This window comes from Myotis yumanensis, unplaced genomic scaffold, assembly GCF_028538775.1.
Source record: "Myotis yumanensis isolate MYYU_CA2020_CCGP unplaced genomic scaffold, mMyoYum1.0.hap1 SCAF_3, whole genome shotgun sequence".
Lineage (NCBI taxonomy): Eukaryota > Metazoa > Chordata > Mammalia > Chiroptera > Vespertilionidae > Myotis > Myotis yumanensis.
In genome coordinates, this window is record NW_027223754.1 from 136,586,652 (window position 1) to 136,601,791 (window position 15,140).

Sequence of the window (15,140 nt, forward strand, 5' to 3'; positions counted from 1 at the left end):
AGGGGAAGCCCTTGTTCCAGAGGAAGACGAGGTGGCTGCTGCCAGGGAGGAGGAGGGGGAGAGACGGAGGAGGAGCGGCGGCAGCAGCAACAGCCAGAGGCAAGTGAGGAGAGATGCTGTAGCATCCACAGAGGCTCCCCGCAGGTTGGTCCTCCCGGCCCACGGATGCCGGCAAGGAGGCTTGCAAAGAGGCTGGGGGGAGAAACGGGGTGTGTGTGGGGTTGACTGCTTGCCTTTCCGGAGAAGGACTGCCTTTTTTTTTTTTTTTTTTTTTTTTTTTGTGAAACGAGACACCCGTAGCGCGGAAATAGGCTGGGGGCCAGGAGGGGACCTGTCCTGCCTCTCGCATCCCTGGGGACTCGCTTCCCTGTAGCGTTCCTACTTGGGGCGTCAGCGGTCAACTCCGGAGGGGGATGTGGCGGAGAACTTCCCTGCCAGTCACTCAGCATCCTTTTCCCCCTCGAAGCTCACGTTGGGGAAGATGCCCTGCGGGTGGCTTGGACCTGGGCGGGGAGCAGCGCCACTAGATTAAGTTTCTACAGGTCCAACCCAGCCCCCAGTGCCCGGCTCCCCGCGCCGGGTGTCCGGCTGCACGCGTGGAGCTGGGGCGGCTCTGGCAAAGGGGCCGCTGCTGCTTTAAGAGCCGCCTCCCCCTCTCCTCCCTTTGACAATGGTCTGAACCGAGCTCTGCTTCCCAAAGCAAAATTTGTAATATGCCATTTTTCCGATGGACGCTTCTCCTTCGGGCTGCTGACGGAGCCGCGGGAAGATGCGGGGCCGCTGCCTCGCCACGCAGCCGGGGCCGGTTCCGGAGGGCGCGGGGGCGCGCGCGGGTCTGAGCCGCCTTTCTCCTCCCATTGCCAGGGGAATGGTCCAGGAGCGCCGGGCGTGAGCCTCCCCGCCGGTCCAGCCGGAGACTGCGGTTGTCATTGATCCATTGAAGGAGCAGGACCCGAAACTACTGGCATTAGGTACCATAACTGTATTTGAGTGACATGGCTCCCCTACCGCTTTATTTATTTATTTTTTTAACTCCCTCCCCACCCCGGCCCCACCCCGCCCCCAGGGAAGATGCGATGCAAATTCCTCCTTGCCAATTACTGCTCCGTACCTTTTGCTTTCCACCGGACTCCCATCCCTCCTCCTCTTTCCCTACTGCCTCCCGACTTGGTTCCCTCCTGTTGGGCAGAATGAAGAATGTTAAGTGTGGAAACGATGAAGTCAACTTCTTCAGGGGGTGGGGGTGTGGCCGAGAGATAACTGTCCAGCTCTGTGAGATGATCTGGCTCTTTGGCCAGCTGTAGAGGCACTGGGGTAAAGAAAGTGCAAAATGCTTCCCTTAGCGGTGATGGTATTATTTCCCGAGGACAGGGGATTTCAAAGGGTTAAATAGGAGGAGGAATATTCATGTAACGTAATCAGACAATAGCTAGGATTTCTCTCAAGGAATTACTTTTGTGTGTGTGTGCTAACTGAGATGGAGCTGGGTTAGTTCTTAAAACTCAATCTTTGCAAAAGAAACTGACTACCAAAGATAATTTCATCTTTGCCTCTATTAAGATTTAAATCCTAGTGATCTGCCTGAATAAAGTGATTCACTGACAGGAAAAAAAACCAAACACCTTTTGTAGTACTATTACAACTGTATAGGTATTGCTTAAACGGTATATATTGCTAAGAAACACATTGGATCTTGAAGCTTTTGGGTACTGACTCCAGTGGGCATTCAAACTTTTATTTTGAAACCTGGGAGATTTAGGAGACAGTCAAGGTTATGTGCTAAGAATAAGGGAGTTGGTTTTCCTTGTATAAAATTATTCAAGCTAAACTTATGCACTGGGATAATTAAATCAACCAGCTTTATTATTGTTTTTTCTTTTTAAAATAAAATAATCTCTACTAGGTCTTGAGACCTTCAGTAATTTAATGAACAAGGCATAGACATCTAGAAGAGGATAACATAATTCATGTATCAATTGACTTTGGAGAGGAGGAGATGAAAGGCAAATATCAAAGCAAAGTGTTAGTAATCCCTTCCTGGTTTTTCTGGAATTATGCTATGCAAGGAAGTTGTAATTTTGAAAATTATCAGAAAAGTTAGAAGTGGTATATGAAGATGAAATGTACTAGAGGTTGAATGACCGTAGACTTCTGGACTGCCAAGTTGCTTCAGATGTCATCTATTCTATGAGAGGGTGTTTAACTCTTACACTGAATATCTATTTTTAATTGCTTTTAATACCTAAAATGTGTATTTAAGAAATAGGTTATATTATATTTTAAGGATTATACAATTATTTTGTAACTTATGTTAGAATCTGAGTTCTAGTGCAAGAAGCTAAAGTAGTTCAGGAAAGTGCCTTATTTTTTATAGAAACATCACCACGCCCTCTCCCCCCCCAGTTTTGTTGAGAAGAGTTCAGATGTACTTATTTGGGTTGACTGCTGGTTAAGAAAAGCAGCATGTATTTATCTTATTTCCTAAGTAAATTTTGCATAGTTTGATTTTTTAAATTGAATGTGGAGAGTTCAGAGTACCCAATGAAATGAAATCTTTAGGCATGGAAATATAATGAATCAAAACCCCAAATATTCTTTCTGAAAAGATGAATGTTGGTCACTTTACAATAAAAAGAAATACTTGAATTTATAAAAGCCTTTATTATCTTACTGTGTAATCTCAGTTAGGTATACTATCAGAGCTTTAGAACACCTTTTTAAAAGCATAGATTATTAACCCTACTTTACAGAAGTTTTGACAGGTGAAGTGACTTTCCCTGGTTCACATGCTACAGGAGTGAAATTGAATCCAGTTCTCTTGAGTGAAGCTTTAATAGACTTTCCAAAGTCCCCAAGGTGCTTCTTCTCATCCTAGCATCTTTGGACTTAATCAAAGATCAGCTTTTATAACTATCTAAGAACCTGGTGACAAGCCTTTGTTAGAATTAGGATAGTATGATCAGGAGAAAATTACAACGAAGTTAATCAATGAAGTAATATTTTTCCTTGGAATTTAAAGTTGTTATAAGTAATTCTGAGTGAAGATGGGCTAGTGGCTTTCTTTCAAGAAAGATATAATTTAAAATACAGATTTAATAATGTTTAAGTAATCCTAAAATTTAAACCTTGCAAGTGTTTTGACACAAATTGTCACAATGCTACCATTTTCTCTTCCAGTATTTTGTTGTAACCGTACATGACAAACAAACAAACAAACAAACAAAAAACACACAAAAAATTCTACATTGGCTGCTGGTAATGATTTCCCAGAATGACACAGCTGTGTGTATGTCATGCATGGCAAGTAAACTAATCGTTTTAAATATTCAAATGTTTTGGAACACTTTTTTTGTTTTTGCAATTTCCTTTCAATCAATGTAAAGAAAATTTGTAAATTTAGGAGTCTCTTTTTATTCCATCTTTGTGATAGTGTTTGAATAAAATGCAAAATAAAAAAATACAAATAATATTTTATTTTCATCATTGAGTATTTAACAATAGTAACAATGTATGTGTGTGTGTGTGTGTGTGTGCCTCTGTGCACACATGTGTGCATTAATACATCCTGTGTATCTACCCTATTATTTATTTTAGGGTGAATAAGAAATTGAACAAGTCAAATTCTTACCTACAGGTAGCCCAGTGTTTTGAATGATACGCAATAATCCCAAGCATTATCTTGAATTATTCTAAAAATCACCCTCCTTAAAATTTTTACATAGGGTAGCAGTGGCAAAAGTACTTTTATCTTTCTGAAAGTTTCTCCTAGTTTTCAGTGAGCCCTGACCAAATCATTTACAGATAACTGAATTTCTCTCCTCAATAACTCAATTTATAGAATTACATAAAAAATAATTAACTATTGAACTGTTAAGTCTTGACATTTTATTTGAAAATATCATCATAAACATTTTCCCCAAGGACAGGAATATGTAAGCAGAAAAATAAATTGACCTTGCATTATAAAACCAAAGAATGCTTCAGGATCAACGGCCAAACCAGCCTTTCCACATCAGCCTTCTACAAAACCAAGCCCTCTAATTAATAGCTCCTGGCCTCAGGACAACAGCTGAAGCTGAGATGTGTTTGATTCTTTTAAACATATAAGACAGAGCATAATTGAGAAAACAAGATCATTTCTGATTATTAAAATGCCACACAATAGATCAATGTTGCATCCTAATGTCTGTGTTGTCTATTTTAAAATAAATAAATAACTTTTAAAAAAATATCCTGTGCAGTTAATTTATTTCATGACTGGTAGCCTCTAATTAGCAGCTGAGATGTGAAGTTACTGCATTGGCTAATGTAATTCATGGTATCTGTTTTGTGGATTATTCGAAAGTGTTAGTTTGTATTGTTTGGATGAAAACCAGACAATGCAGCTCACAGGAAACAAAGGAATCTTTAGTGGAATTAATAGTATATTAACCTAAACAAATGTATGTGCCTCAGTCTATTTCATAAAGCTTATATTTAATTCAGTCACTTTACCATGTAGTCTACTGCAGGAATTTAGGGAGAGAGCATGTGAAAATAATAAAATGGGAGTTTTGAAGTAAAAAAGCTTTAAATTGGTATGAAAAAAAGTTGATAAAATAAAAAAGTAAAAACTGTTAATTGCATAAACAGAATACTCTCTTATTTGTAAATTTTCCTGAATAAAAGAGTGAACATTAATTCATTGAATTACTTAAGTCATTTAAAAATAATTGACTGCCCACCCATTAAAGGGCAGACCCTGCTTGTTGTTAACAATATAACAAATAAAGATAACATGAAGGTATTAGCAATAAGGGATTTGTAAATTTATAGGGGAAGAAAGGTGACCAATTAATAAATGTAGTAACATGTTACTGTAAATTGAATTAGGTGGAATAAATCATGAAAAAATAATCACTTTTCCTTGAGATCAAAATATTTAGTTTGCTTGGAATAAGGGGAAAAGAGACAATTAGGCTAAGGAGCTGCAAAGCATTTGCTGGGTTGAGGCCTGGGCAGCATTATTGGAAAACATTTCTTTACTGAACTTTCCTCCCCTTTACTTTCTTTAAGCAATGATGTGTGAAGTGATGCCCACGATTAATGAGGACACCCCAATGAGCCAAAGGGGGTCCCAAAGCAGTGGCTCGGACTCAGACTCCCATTTTGAGCAGCTGATGGTGAATATGCTTGATGAAAGGGACCGTCTTCTAGACACCCTACGGGAGACCCAAGAAAGTCTTTCACTTGCCCAGCAAAGACTGCAGGATGTCATCTATGATAGAGATTCGCTCCAGAGACAGCTTAACTCAGCCCTGCCACAGGTATGCTTCCTGGTAGCATTTGTCCTTCCAACTGCAATTGAAAATGATAAAACTTAAGTAAGCTTTGTTTTATTTCCATTCTTATAATTACATTTCCCTTTATAATATATGGTATGCATGTTTTGGTGAGAAACAAATTAAGAATCGATAATAGTTCACATAAAACCTTGCCTCAAAGAAAACTGTGGTATGTTGGTAATGGGAAGTGTGAAGCATGAGTTTCTATTTGGTCTTTTCTTTTTTCTTTTTAAATTTAATCTGTATGTTTTGGTGGGGGCGGAAAAATCACCTGTTGATCACCAGAATATAGGAACAGTTGATTTCTCTTTCTTGCTTTTTAAACACAATCATGACATTTGGAAGTATGTACTTTCTGTTTTTAGTTGTGTGTTCTATCTTTGGAAGTGATAATAGTCTGGAAAACTACTGTCTAATTATTTTTATGTAGACAGTGTTAGGAATATTTCTTTAAAAATGCCTAACACCTGCTTAAAAATTCTGGGAATTACTGATGTATTGCCTTCTCAACTCAAAAACATTCCAACCAGTTTCTTTTAATAAACTATTTTGGAAATTAGAAAAAGAGCAAAAGTTCAGCACCATTCTCACAAACTTAAAATTGTTAGATGAGTTATTTTTTTAGAATATTTTTGTGAAGAATATCATTTCATAAAAAAATAATATAAAATTTTAAGGATTTCCAGATTATTTATATACAAAGTTAGTAATGAAAGTTAATTTTCTTATTTAAGAGTAGCATACTTTTTTTATTTGAGGTATGGAAAAAAAGCTAAGAAAATGAACAAGATTTTTAATAATAACTTCCAATATATATTCTATTGTTTTGTAAAATATACAAAAAACCCTAACCGGTCTAGTTTAGTTGATAGAGCATCAGCCTGCAGACTCAAGGGTCCCAGGTTCAATTCTGGTCAAGGACATGTACCTTGGTTGTGGGCACATCCCCAGTGGGGAGTGTGCAGGAGGCAGCTGATTGATGTTTCTAGAGATCCCTCTCCCTTCCTCTCTGTAAAAAATCAATAAAGTATATTTAAAAAAAAAATATATATATACAAAATATTGGTCCTCTTCTTTACATACAATATAGCAAATGTTGAAAAGTTTACTTCTATTTGTGAAATTGTATCTTGTAAATATTATGCTTTCATAAATATTAAAATGTATATAATGAAAGTTGATGAAATTCTAAATTCAGCTGTATTATTAACTTACACTGTGGTGTTGAGGTACTGATGACTATCAGAATGAAAGGACCACCTAGAAACTTTTTTCACACCCCCATTAGGTAATCCCATAACTCTATATGGATAACTCGTGTCCTAGTTCTTTTCATTTCAACCAGCTTGTCTTGTTTTGAGATATAATAATATTTCCAGTAACTCTCACCTGTAGGTACACTGGTGTGTCTAATTACACAGAATGAGTTGATTCATTTCAAAAACTTCATCAATAATTTTATTCTTAAAGCTAGACATTTCAGGCTTTGCAATTGTTCTTCATAAGGTAATTTCTAGAGTGATCACATCATGTTTACTCCTCACTAGGATTATTTGAGTTGGTCAATGCTGCTATTAAAGGGTGGTCCCTGAACCAAACATATTATTCATTACCTTCTGTGACAAGCATAGAATGGGACAATCATTTCTCTTTCTGGGTAGAGTGTTTCATTATCAGAAGCATAGGACTGTATTATATTTGGGAGCAGCTTCAACATACTTTCAGTATGTCCTGGGACAGTAGTCAACTTATAACCGAGTTGCATAAGTGTTACCTGTGTTCCCATTTTCCCTACTCTTCTTGGAAGTTAACTCTTTGGGCCTAAGTGTAAGAATATGCATGTATCCCTCCTACATTTGTCTTTTCATATTTTATTCAAGCCTGATGATGTTGATTTGGATCCTGACCCTATCAAAGTGATTCTAAGAATAATTTGGGTTTTTGAATATTTTTCTCTATCTTTACAAAAATGAGTGATTATTTCATAAGGATGATGAAGATAGAAAGTACTAGAACAAGATATTTTTGGGGGGAAAAGAAAAAAAACTGGAAATGTTTTCATCATAATAATATTGTATAGATAAATCTATTCTTAAAGGTATAAGAATGAAAAATTTTAATTCTAGAAATTCACTTGTGTTGAATATCTGGTTTATAACATGACCTAAAATTTCAAGTTTTGAATTTTAGTTAATCTCTTATCCAAACACTTTGGGGCCAGGTGTTTTAGAATTCAGAATTTTCCTTAGTGTTTTGTATATATGTAATAAAATATTATGAAATACTTCTGCAGATGGATTCTGGATAGAATCCCATAAATATACATTTACATATCTGAAGATAATTCTATGAATATTTCTATTGTATGGAAAAAATAAAAACTATAAATGTCTCATGTTAGTACAGGCCTGATTTTACCACCAATCAAGGTTGCAACACACAACAAAATATCAGTTTATAGAGTGTATAGGTTTGGGAATTATATACTGGGCATTATGAACCTATACATTTAGATGCACATGGTTTCAATCTGTTCTACAAATACTTTGACACATTTCTTCAATATTGTTTTGTAGTTTACAATTATAAATATCAAATACTCTTAGTAATCCACAGGTTCTTAAGTGATAGTCCTGTCATTTTAGTAACCTACTCTGTACCTTAAGGGCTATAGTTTTCTGTAACTAATAGAAGAGTATTCTTCTTTAATTGTTATCTTTGAATCTTTTTCAATATTTTGTAAGCAATGTACTTGCACTGTTTGGTGGCACTGCACTTGACATTTATCTTGATGGAGAAAATGATTACCATAAATGTGAGTTTTAAGGCAGAAATAAAGCATGTAAAATTGAAAATTACTATAGATACATCAAATGAAAATTATTTTAGCAAATATGGGAGAGAATTCAAAGCAGAGTCAAACTTTATGACACATCATCATAAAAATTGCCTATCTAATACTTTTAGATATTGACGACTTGGTGTTTTGCTTTAGTTACTTTCTCTCTTATCATTCTTTTATGAACAATGCATCAGTGATTAGTTCTTCACTATATGAGTGGGTATAAATATGTTTAAATAGTACTCATAGCCGAAACCGGTTTGGCTCAGTGGATAGAGCGTCGGCCTGCGGACTGAAAGGTCCCGGGTTCGATTCCGGTCAAGGGCATGTACCTGGGTTGCGGGCACATCCCCAGTGGGAGATGTGCAGGAGGCAGCTAATCGATGTTTCTCTCTCATCGATGTTTCTAACTCTCTATCTCTCTCCCTTCCTCTCTGTAAAAAATCAATAAAATATATTTAAAAAAAAATAGTACTCATAATTTTAAATTATTCCACATCTCCAGGCCTGATGTTTCTTAACTACTCACTCAATTTTTTACCTCACACAGATCCATGTACATGTTCCACAGAACCTCAGATTCTATGTGCCTCAAACTCAGTCATCATCTGTCTCCCACTCCTCAACCTAATCTGCTTGAATTCCTCACCCAGACACCTGAGAATCCTCATAGATGAAGTCTTCTCCCTCATCTCTGAATTTAGACCTCTTTGGGACATAATGTTTTTAATCTCTTAAGTAATTCTCAAATCTCTCTGTATTTTCTGGTTTTCTGCAGCTGACTCACTTCTTATCCTAGCCTAGCCCTTATATCTTGCCAGAAGCCTTCTCTGAATGCCCAAGTATATTTCCTCTGTGTTCCTTACCCTTATCATTTAGCGTATTATCATTAAGATATCTGATTAGGTGGCTAGATTGTAGGCTCCTTGAGAACAGGCACACATGTCAATCATCTACAACCCTCTCAACCAGTAGAGTAACAGAAGTAAGGACTTTCAAGGTAAAACTAGAACTAAATGTACATGGTTTAATATAGAGAGAGCAATACATTTGAAATGGGAGGATTTGGTTTGTTTTGTGACTCTACCATACATCATAAATTTGAGTCAGGACTTCAGATTTCCATACTACAAAAAGTGGTTAATACAAATACCTCACATGATAGTTTATGATGATTAAAGAAAAGAATGTAAGTAATAATGTAAGTAAAAATTAATTAATTTGTAAAGCATTATATAAAAAAATGGTTGTATTTGTTTTATCCAGAATGCCTAAAGATAAACTAATTTCTACATATGTATGCCAATGAGCATTAGAACAACTTACTAGGAATATTGATAAAATAAGCAGTCTAACATTTTTGAAATCAGAATAAATATTTGTTAATTACTAATATGCTTATTAAGAATATTTAAAGCCGAAACCGGTTTGGCTCAGTGGATAGAGCGTCGGCCTGCGGACTGAGGGGTCCCAGGTTCGATTCCGGTCAAGGCCATGTACCTGGGTTGCGGGCACATCCCCAGTGGGGGATGTGCAGGAGGCAGCTGATCGATGTTTCTCTCTCATCGATGTTTCTAACTCTCTATCTCTCTCCCTTCCTCTCTGTAAAAAATCAATAAAATATATTTAAAAAAAAAAGAATATTTAAAGAAAAATTAAAGACAGTGAGATTTTTAAAAAAATATATTTTATTGATTTTTTTTACAGAGAGGAAGGGAGAGGGATAGTTAGAAACATCGATGAGAGAGAAACATCTATCAGCTGCTTCCTGCACACTCCCTACTGGGGATGTGCCCACAACCAAGGTACATGCCCTTGACTGGAATCAAACCTGGGACACTTCAGTCCACAGGCTGATGCTCTATCCACTGAGCCAAACCAGTTAAGGTGACAGTGAGATTTCTATTGCAAAAAATCTACACTAATAAAAGAGAAAGATACAAATTGACTGTACCTTCGCAATGCCCACCAGCCAATCAGGAGTGAGCATGCAAATTAACCCAACAAAGATGGCAGGTTAATTTGCATACACAGTCACCAAGCGGCCAGGGGCAGGTTGGGACGTCATGGTGACGACGCAGGCGTTCCGCCCCGCCCTGCCCCAGTTACTCCGGGCCTCTGGGCAGTGGGAAGGCGGAAAGGTGGCTCCAGGCTGGAATGAAGGCGGTGCGGCAGCCAGGGGAAGGAAGGTCCATTCTTGCATGAATCTTTGTGCATCGGGCCTCTAGTCATATATAAAAGTTTAAAATTCATTTTTATCATTTTATTTAGCATTTATTGAGGGCCTTCTGTATATTATTAAATGGTTACATATATTTGTAAAGGGATAGAAAAAAAGGAATATAATTTGGCTCCCAGAGAATTTAGGGAATAGAGTTGCTTAGCAAAAATATATAAGTGGATCAAAATTAATATGGTAAAAGATTATAGAAGTACTGAAAATATTTGAGATATAATATTGATTGTGATTAACTGCAGAAAGTTTCATGTGGAAAGCAACTTTAGAGAGTTATTTTTAGGAAAAGGTTGGAAATAACTTGGGTATTCCATGTGAAGGAGTAAAGTTTTGCATAAGCTTCTGTTAAGAACATTTGGGGGATAGAAATTCAGCCTATACTTTGCTTTCAGGGTTAGGCTTTGGGTTTCCTAATATTCACAGTATCCCCCACCCCCCCTTTTTTTTTCCTTAAAGAAGATGAGGAATTAAGTAAGGAGAATAACAACAGATTTGTTTATTGAAAGATTGTAGGGTAGGAATGAAATTTTTTATAGTGGCAATGGAGGAGTGTGGCCTGTTCATATGTGTGGTGACAGCTAAGAACAGGGGTTTCTCTACAGGATATTTAGTAGAATTATGAATGAACTGGTGATATGATAAGGTAATAATGAAGAAATATTATTCTGATGTTTGATTTAGGATAGATTGCATACTATTCATGTATTAGCTATCTTGCTAAAATAATGTGGTGTGACAAACAACACAAAAGCTTAGTGTCATGCAAAAATATTGGTTTATGAAATTCAGGTGATCTTGATTTGGATTGGTTGATCTTGGCTGTGCTCACTTATGCCACTGGTTAGCTAAAGGTTGACATGGTTAGTTATACTGGCCATTGTCTGATATAGATGGCCTTAGCTAGACCAACTGGGGTCACTCAGCTCTATGCATGTGTTTAATCCTGCAATAGGCCAGATTATTTATGGTCATGGCAAAGGGGTATGTGCAAAGCAGAAATAAGCAAGTGCTCCGTAAGCTTCTTTTTGGGTATTTTTGGTAATATCACTTGGCTTAGACCAAAGACCAAGTGGAAAGCAATACAAAATTACATGGAAAAACTACAGGGAGGGACGAAGCAGGGACCATAAGTGCAATTCATCTATTGCTAAAATAATGCTGTGTAATCTATGCTAAAAGAGTTACTTAGGTAATCATTATGTTAGGGAAACATTATCATGGTAATGTATCAGTTTTGGTGAAATGTGGGAATTTAAAATAGGATTGTGAAGCTTGAATATAATAGAAACAATACAAATGGAAAGAATATTGAGGAGAAAAAAGAAACAAGAACTAGTAATGAACTGAATGGCCAAGGCTTTGGACTTGAGTTGGAAGATTTGGTTATTTATTTATTTAAAATATATTTTTATTGATTTCAGAAAGGAAGGGAGAGGGAGAGAGAGATAGGAACATCAGTGATGAGAGAGAATCATTGATCGGCTGCCTCCTGCATGCCCCACACTGGGGATCAAGCCTGCAATCCAGGCATGTGCCCTGACTGGGAATTGAACCATGACCTCCTGGTTCATAGATCAATGATAAACCACTGAGCCATGCGGGCCAGATGGAAGATTTGAATTTGAACTGGAGTCCTTTCCCTTACTAGGTGAGGAACCACTGGTCCATAACTTGACTTTTCTGAAACTCTGTTTCCTTAATTCAGCGGTTCTCAACTGTGGGTCGCGACCCCTTTGGTGGTTGAATGACCCTTTCACAGGGGTCGCCTAAGACCATCCTGCATATCAGATATTTACATTATGATTCATAACAGTAGCAACATTACAGTTATGAAGTAGCAACAAAAATAATTTTATGGTTGGGTCACAACATGAGGAACTGTATTTAAAGGGCCAGAAGGTTGAGAACCACTGCCTTAATTGGAAGAAGGGATGATATCTTCTCTCAGGAGTGGTTGAAAAGAGCTGTGTGTACTAGTATGTGCTTTAGAAACCCTGAACATTATAAAATGTCAGGAGGTATTTTTCATTAACTGGGATGTGCTCATATACTCTCCAAAGAGGAATTAAATTAAAAGAGGCTACTTGTGGAGAAGAGGGATATGTTTTTGTTTTGACATTTTATTTATTTTTTTCTTTTTTTAACTTTATATTTAATGTTGACACTATTACAGATGTCCCCATTTCCCCCTTTGCCCACCTCTACCCAACCTCCACTCCCCCTTCCCTCTGGCCATCACTGCACTGTTGTCTGTGTCTATGGTTTATGCATATATGTTCTTTGGCTAATTCTTTCACCTTCCTTCATCCACTCCCCTCAGCCCCCTCCCTTCTGATAGCTGTCAGACTGTTCTATGCATCCAAGCCTCTGGTTCTATTTTGTTCAACAGTTTATTTTGTTCCTTGGCTCCCACATATAAGTGAGGTCATATGGTATTTGTCTTTCTCTGACTGGCTTATTTCACTTAGCATAATCTCCAGGTTTATATTTTGACATTTTAAAATGCAAAATATTTAAGTAAATTTGACGAGAGTGACAGAAATTACTTTTATTCCGGAGGCACACTACCTAGGTATCTTTTTGGCTTGCTAGTTACTAGCTCAATAACCCTGGTCAAAGTAGTTAATTCAAATAATGATAGAACCTGCCTTATAGGATCATTATGAGAAATAAATGAGCTGGAACATGTCAAATGATCAATTCAATGCCCCATAGATAGTACATGCTCAATAAATGTTAAAAGCCACTATTGATGCTGTTATTATTACCATAGATGTTATCATCATTATTAGCCAACCTTAACTGCACAATTTTACTGGGTAATAATGAACACTGGCACACAGTGAAAGCACTAAAATCCTTAGTGTCCAAAAATCTTTATCAAATTTTGCAAGTCCTTTTATTATTTATTTGTGGGGTTTTTTTTAAAAATCTTAACTACACTCTTCTAAATAGTTTTCCCACATTCTCTATTTCTTCAAAGTCCACTCTCATGTGTTTCTTGATTTAAGTCAAACAACATCTTTTCCTATTGTGCTGAGAAGATAAAATCTGGATTGAGCTTCTAGCTTTTCAGGGAAACCTAATGCCACCACACTAAGCATTTTATCCCTTGCTCCTGTCAAAAAAATGCTGCATTTTTTACTATCTCTTATTGTAGTCATTCTATTTTTTTGATGGCTATTTCTACCAGTTGGCGATTTTCCCGCCCAGGCAACTGAAATGGTATTCACTTTAAGCTTTTATTTTTCATTATTTCTATCTCTTTTTTTAACCTTTACATTCAGACTTCTATCATCATCGTTCTTCTAAAACTGCATTTCTGTATGCAATCAATGGATACAGTTTTTTGAATCTATCTATCCTTTCTTTCTCCATGTTCCTTGTATCTTGTGCCAAGCAATGCTATTAATTATTTTTATCTTGAAATTCTAATGTCCTTAATTCTCTATAACCATTCCTTTCTAGGCTACTAGGTATGTTGTCCTTCAATATGCATTCTTTTTTCACATACCATTATACACTTATTTACACCCGTAATTGTCTTTATTTACTATGTTCTCTAATCGTAAGCATTGCTTTTCCTGCTTAGGACTAATACTTCACTCTAAATCCTTGATCCCTCCTTCCCATCTCCTCCAATTATTTTTTTTTCTGTCTCTGGTATCTTCAGCTTCCCCCCCTCTCTCTTTCTCTCTCTCTCTCTCTCTCTCTCTCTCTCTCTCTCTCTCACACACACACACACACACACTGGCTTTTGGGGTAACATTAAAATCTATTCCTTAAAAGTAAAATGATGATAAGTACAATCTATACTAATAAAAGAATAATATGCTAATTAGACCGTACGTCTTCCAGATGACCATCCGGACATCCTTCTGGACAAAGCCAGGGGGGGAGGGGCGAGGCAGAGGCAGAGGCTGTTAGGGGTGATCAGGCAGGCAGACAGAGCAGTTAGGGGCAATCAGCTAGGCAGACGGCCCCTCACACGTCTGGCCCTGCCCCCCCAGCAAGCAGTTAGGGGTGATCAGGTAGGCAGGAGAGCAGTTAGGGGCATCAGGCAGGCAGGCAGAGAGGATGGGGGAATCAGGCAGGCATGCAGAGTGGTTAGGGGTGATCAGGCAGGCAGGAGAGCAGTTAGGGGCATCAGGCAGGCAGGCAGAGAGGATGGGGGAATCAGGCAGGCATGCAGAGTGGTTAGGGGTGATCAGGCAGGCAGGAGAGCAGTTAGGGGCATCAGGCAGGCAGGCAGAGTGGTTAGGGATGATCAGGCAGGCAGGTAGGTGAGCGGTTAGGAGCCAGTGGTCCTGGATTGTGAGAGGGATGTCTGACTGCCGGGTTATACAGGGACTGGGCCTAAATGGGCAGTCGGACATCCCTTGAGGGGCCCTGGATTGGAGAGGGTACAGGCTGGGCTGAGGGACCCCCCTCCTGTGCACTAATTTCGTGCACTGGGCCTCTAGTACCAATAATAAAAACAAAAACAAAGCACTGTCTCCCCAATCTAACTTTTCTTTTCCTATAAACTTCTTTCCCAACTTGTCTGTCCTCACCTTCTATTGGCTTTCCCTCTAACTCACTGCTCAAAATTACATCTCCATTAACCAATTAATGAATGCGGTTGTTTTGTTTTATTAAAATTTACCATAAAATTTGACACTGTGATTACTCCCTTCTCAACAAAACAAAACAAAACAAAACAAACACCTACTCTTTTGATTTTTATGACACCAAACTG

General features: G+C 37.9%; 1 protein-coding gene across 10 annotated transcripts in view; it reads left to right on the forward strand.

The window, feature by feature from the left end:
• Positions 1–781: 781 nt before the first annotated feature.
• Positions 782–15,140, forward strand: part of PPFIA2 (PTPRF interacting protein alpha 2) — a 472,789-nt gene continuing 458,430 nt past the window's right edge. For 5 of the 10 annotated variants that reach the window (XM_070409641.1, XM_070409642.1, XM_070409646.1 and 2 more), the window contains exons 1-2: positions 782–971; positions 5,056–5,306. In XM_070409641.1, coding sequence (XP_070265742.1) covers positions 5,058–5,306 — 249 coding nt within the window. In that variant the 5' untranslated portion in view covers positions 782–971; positions 5,056–5,057. The remainder of the gene's footprint in view (positions 972–5,055; positions 5,307–15,140) is intronic. The other 5 variants (XM_070409643.1, XM_070409647.1, XM_070409648.1 and 2 more) reach the window with 1 other exon arrangement.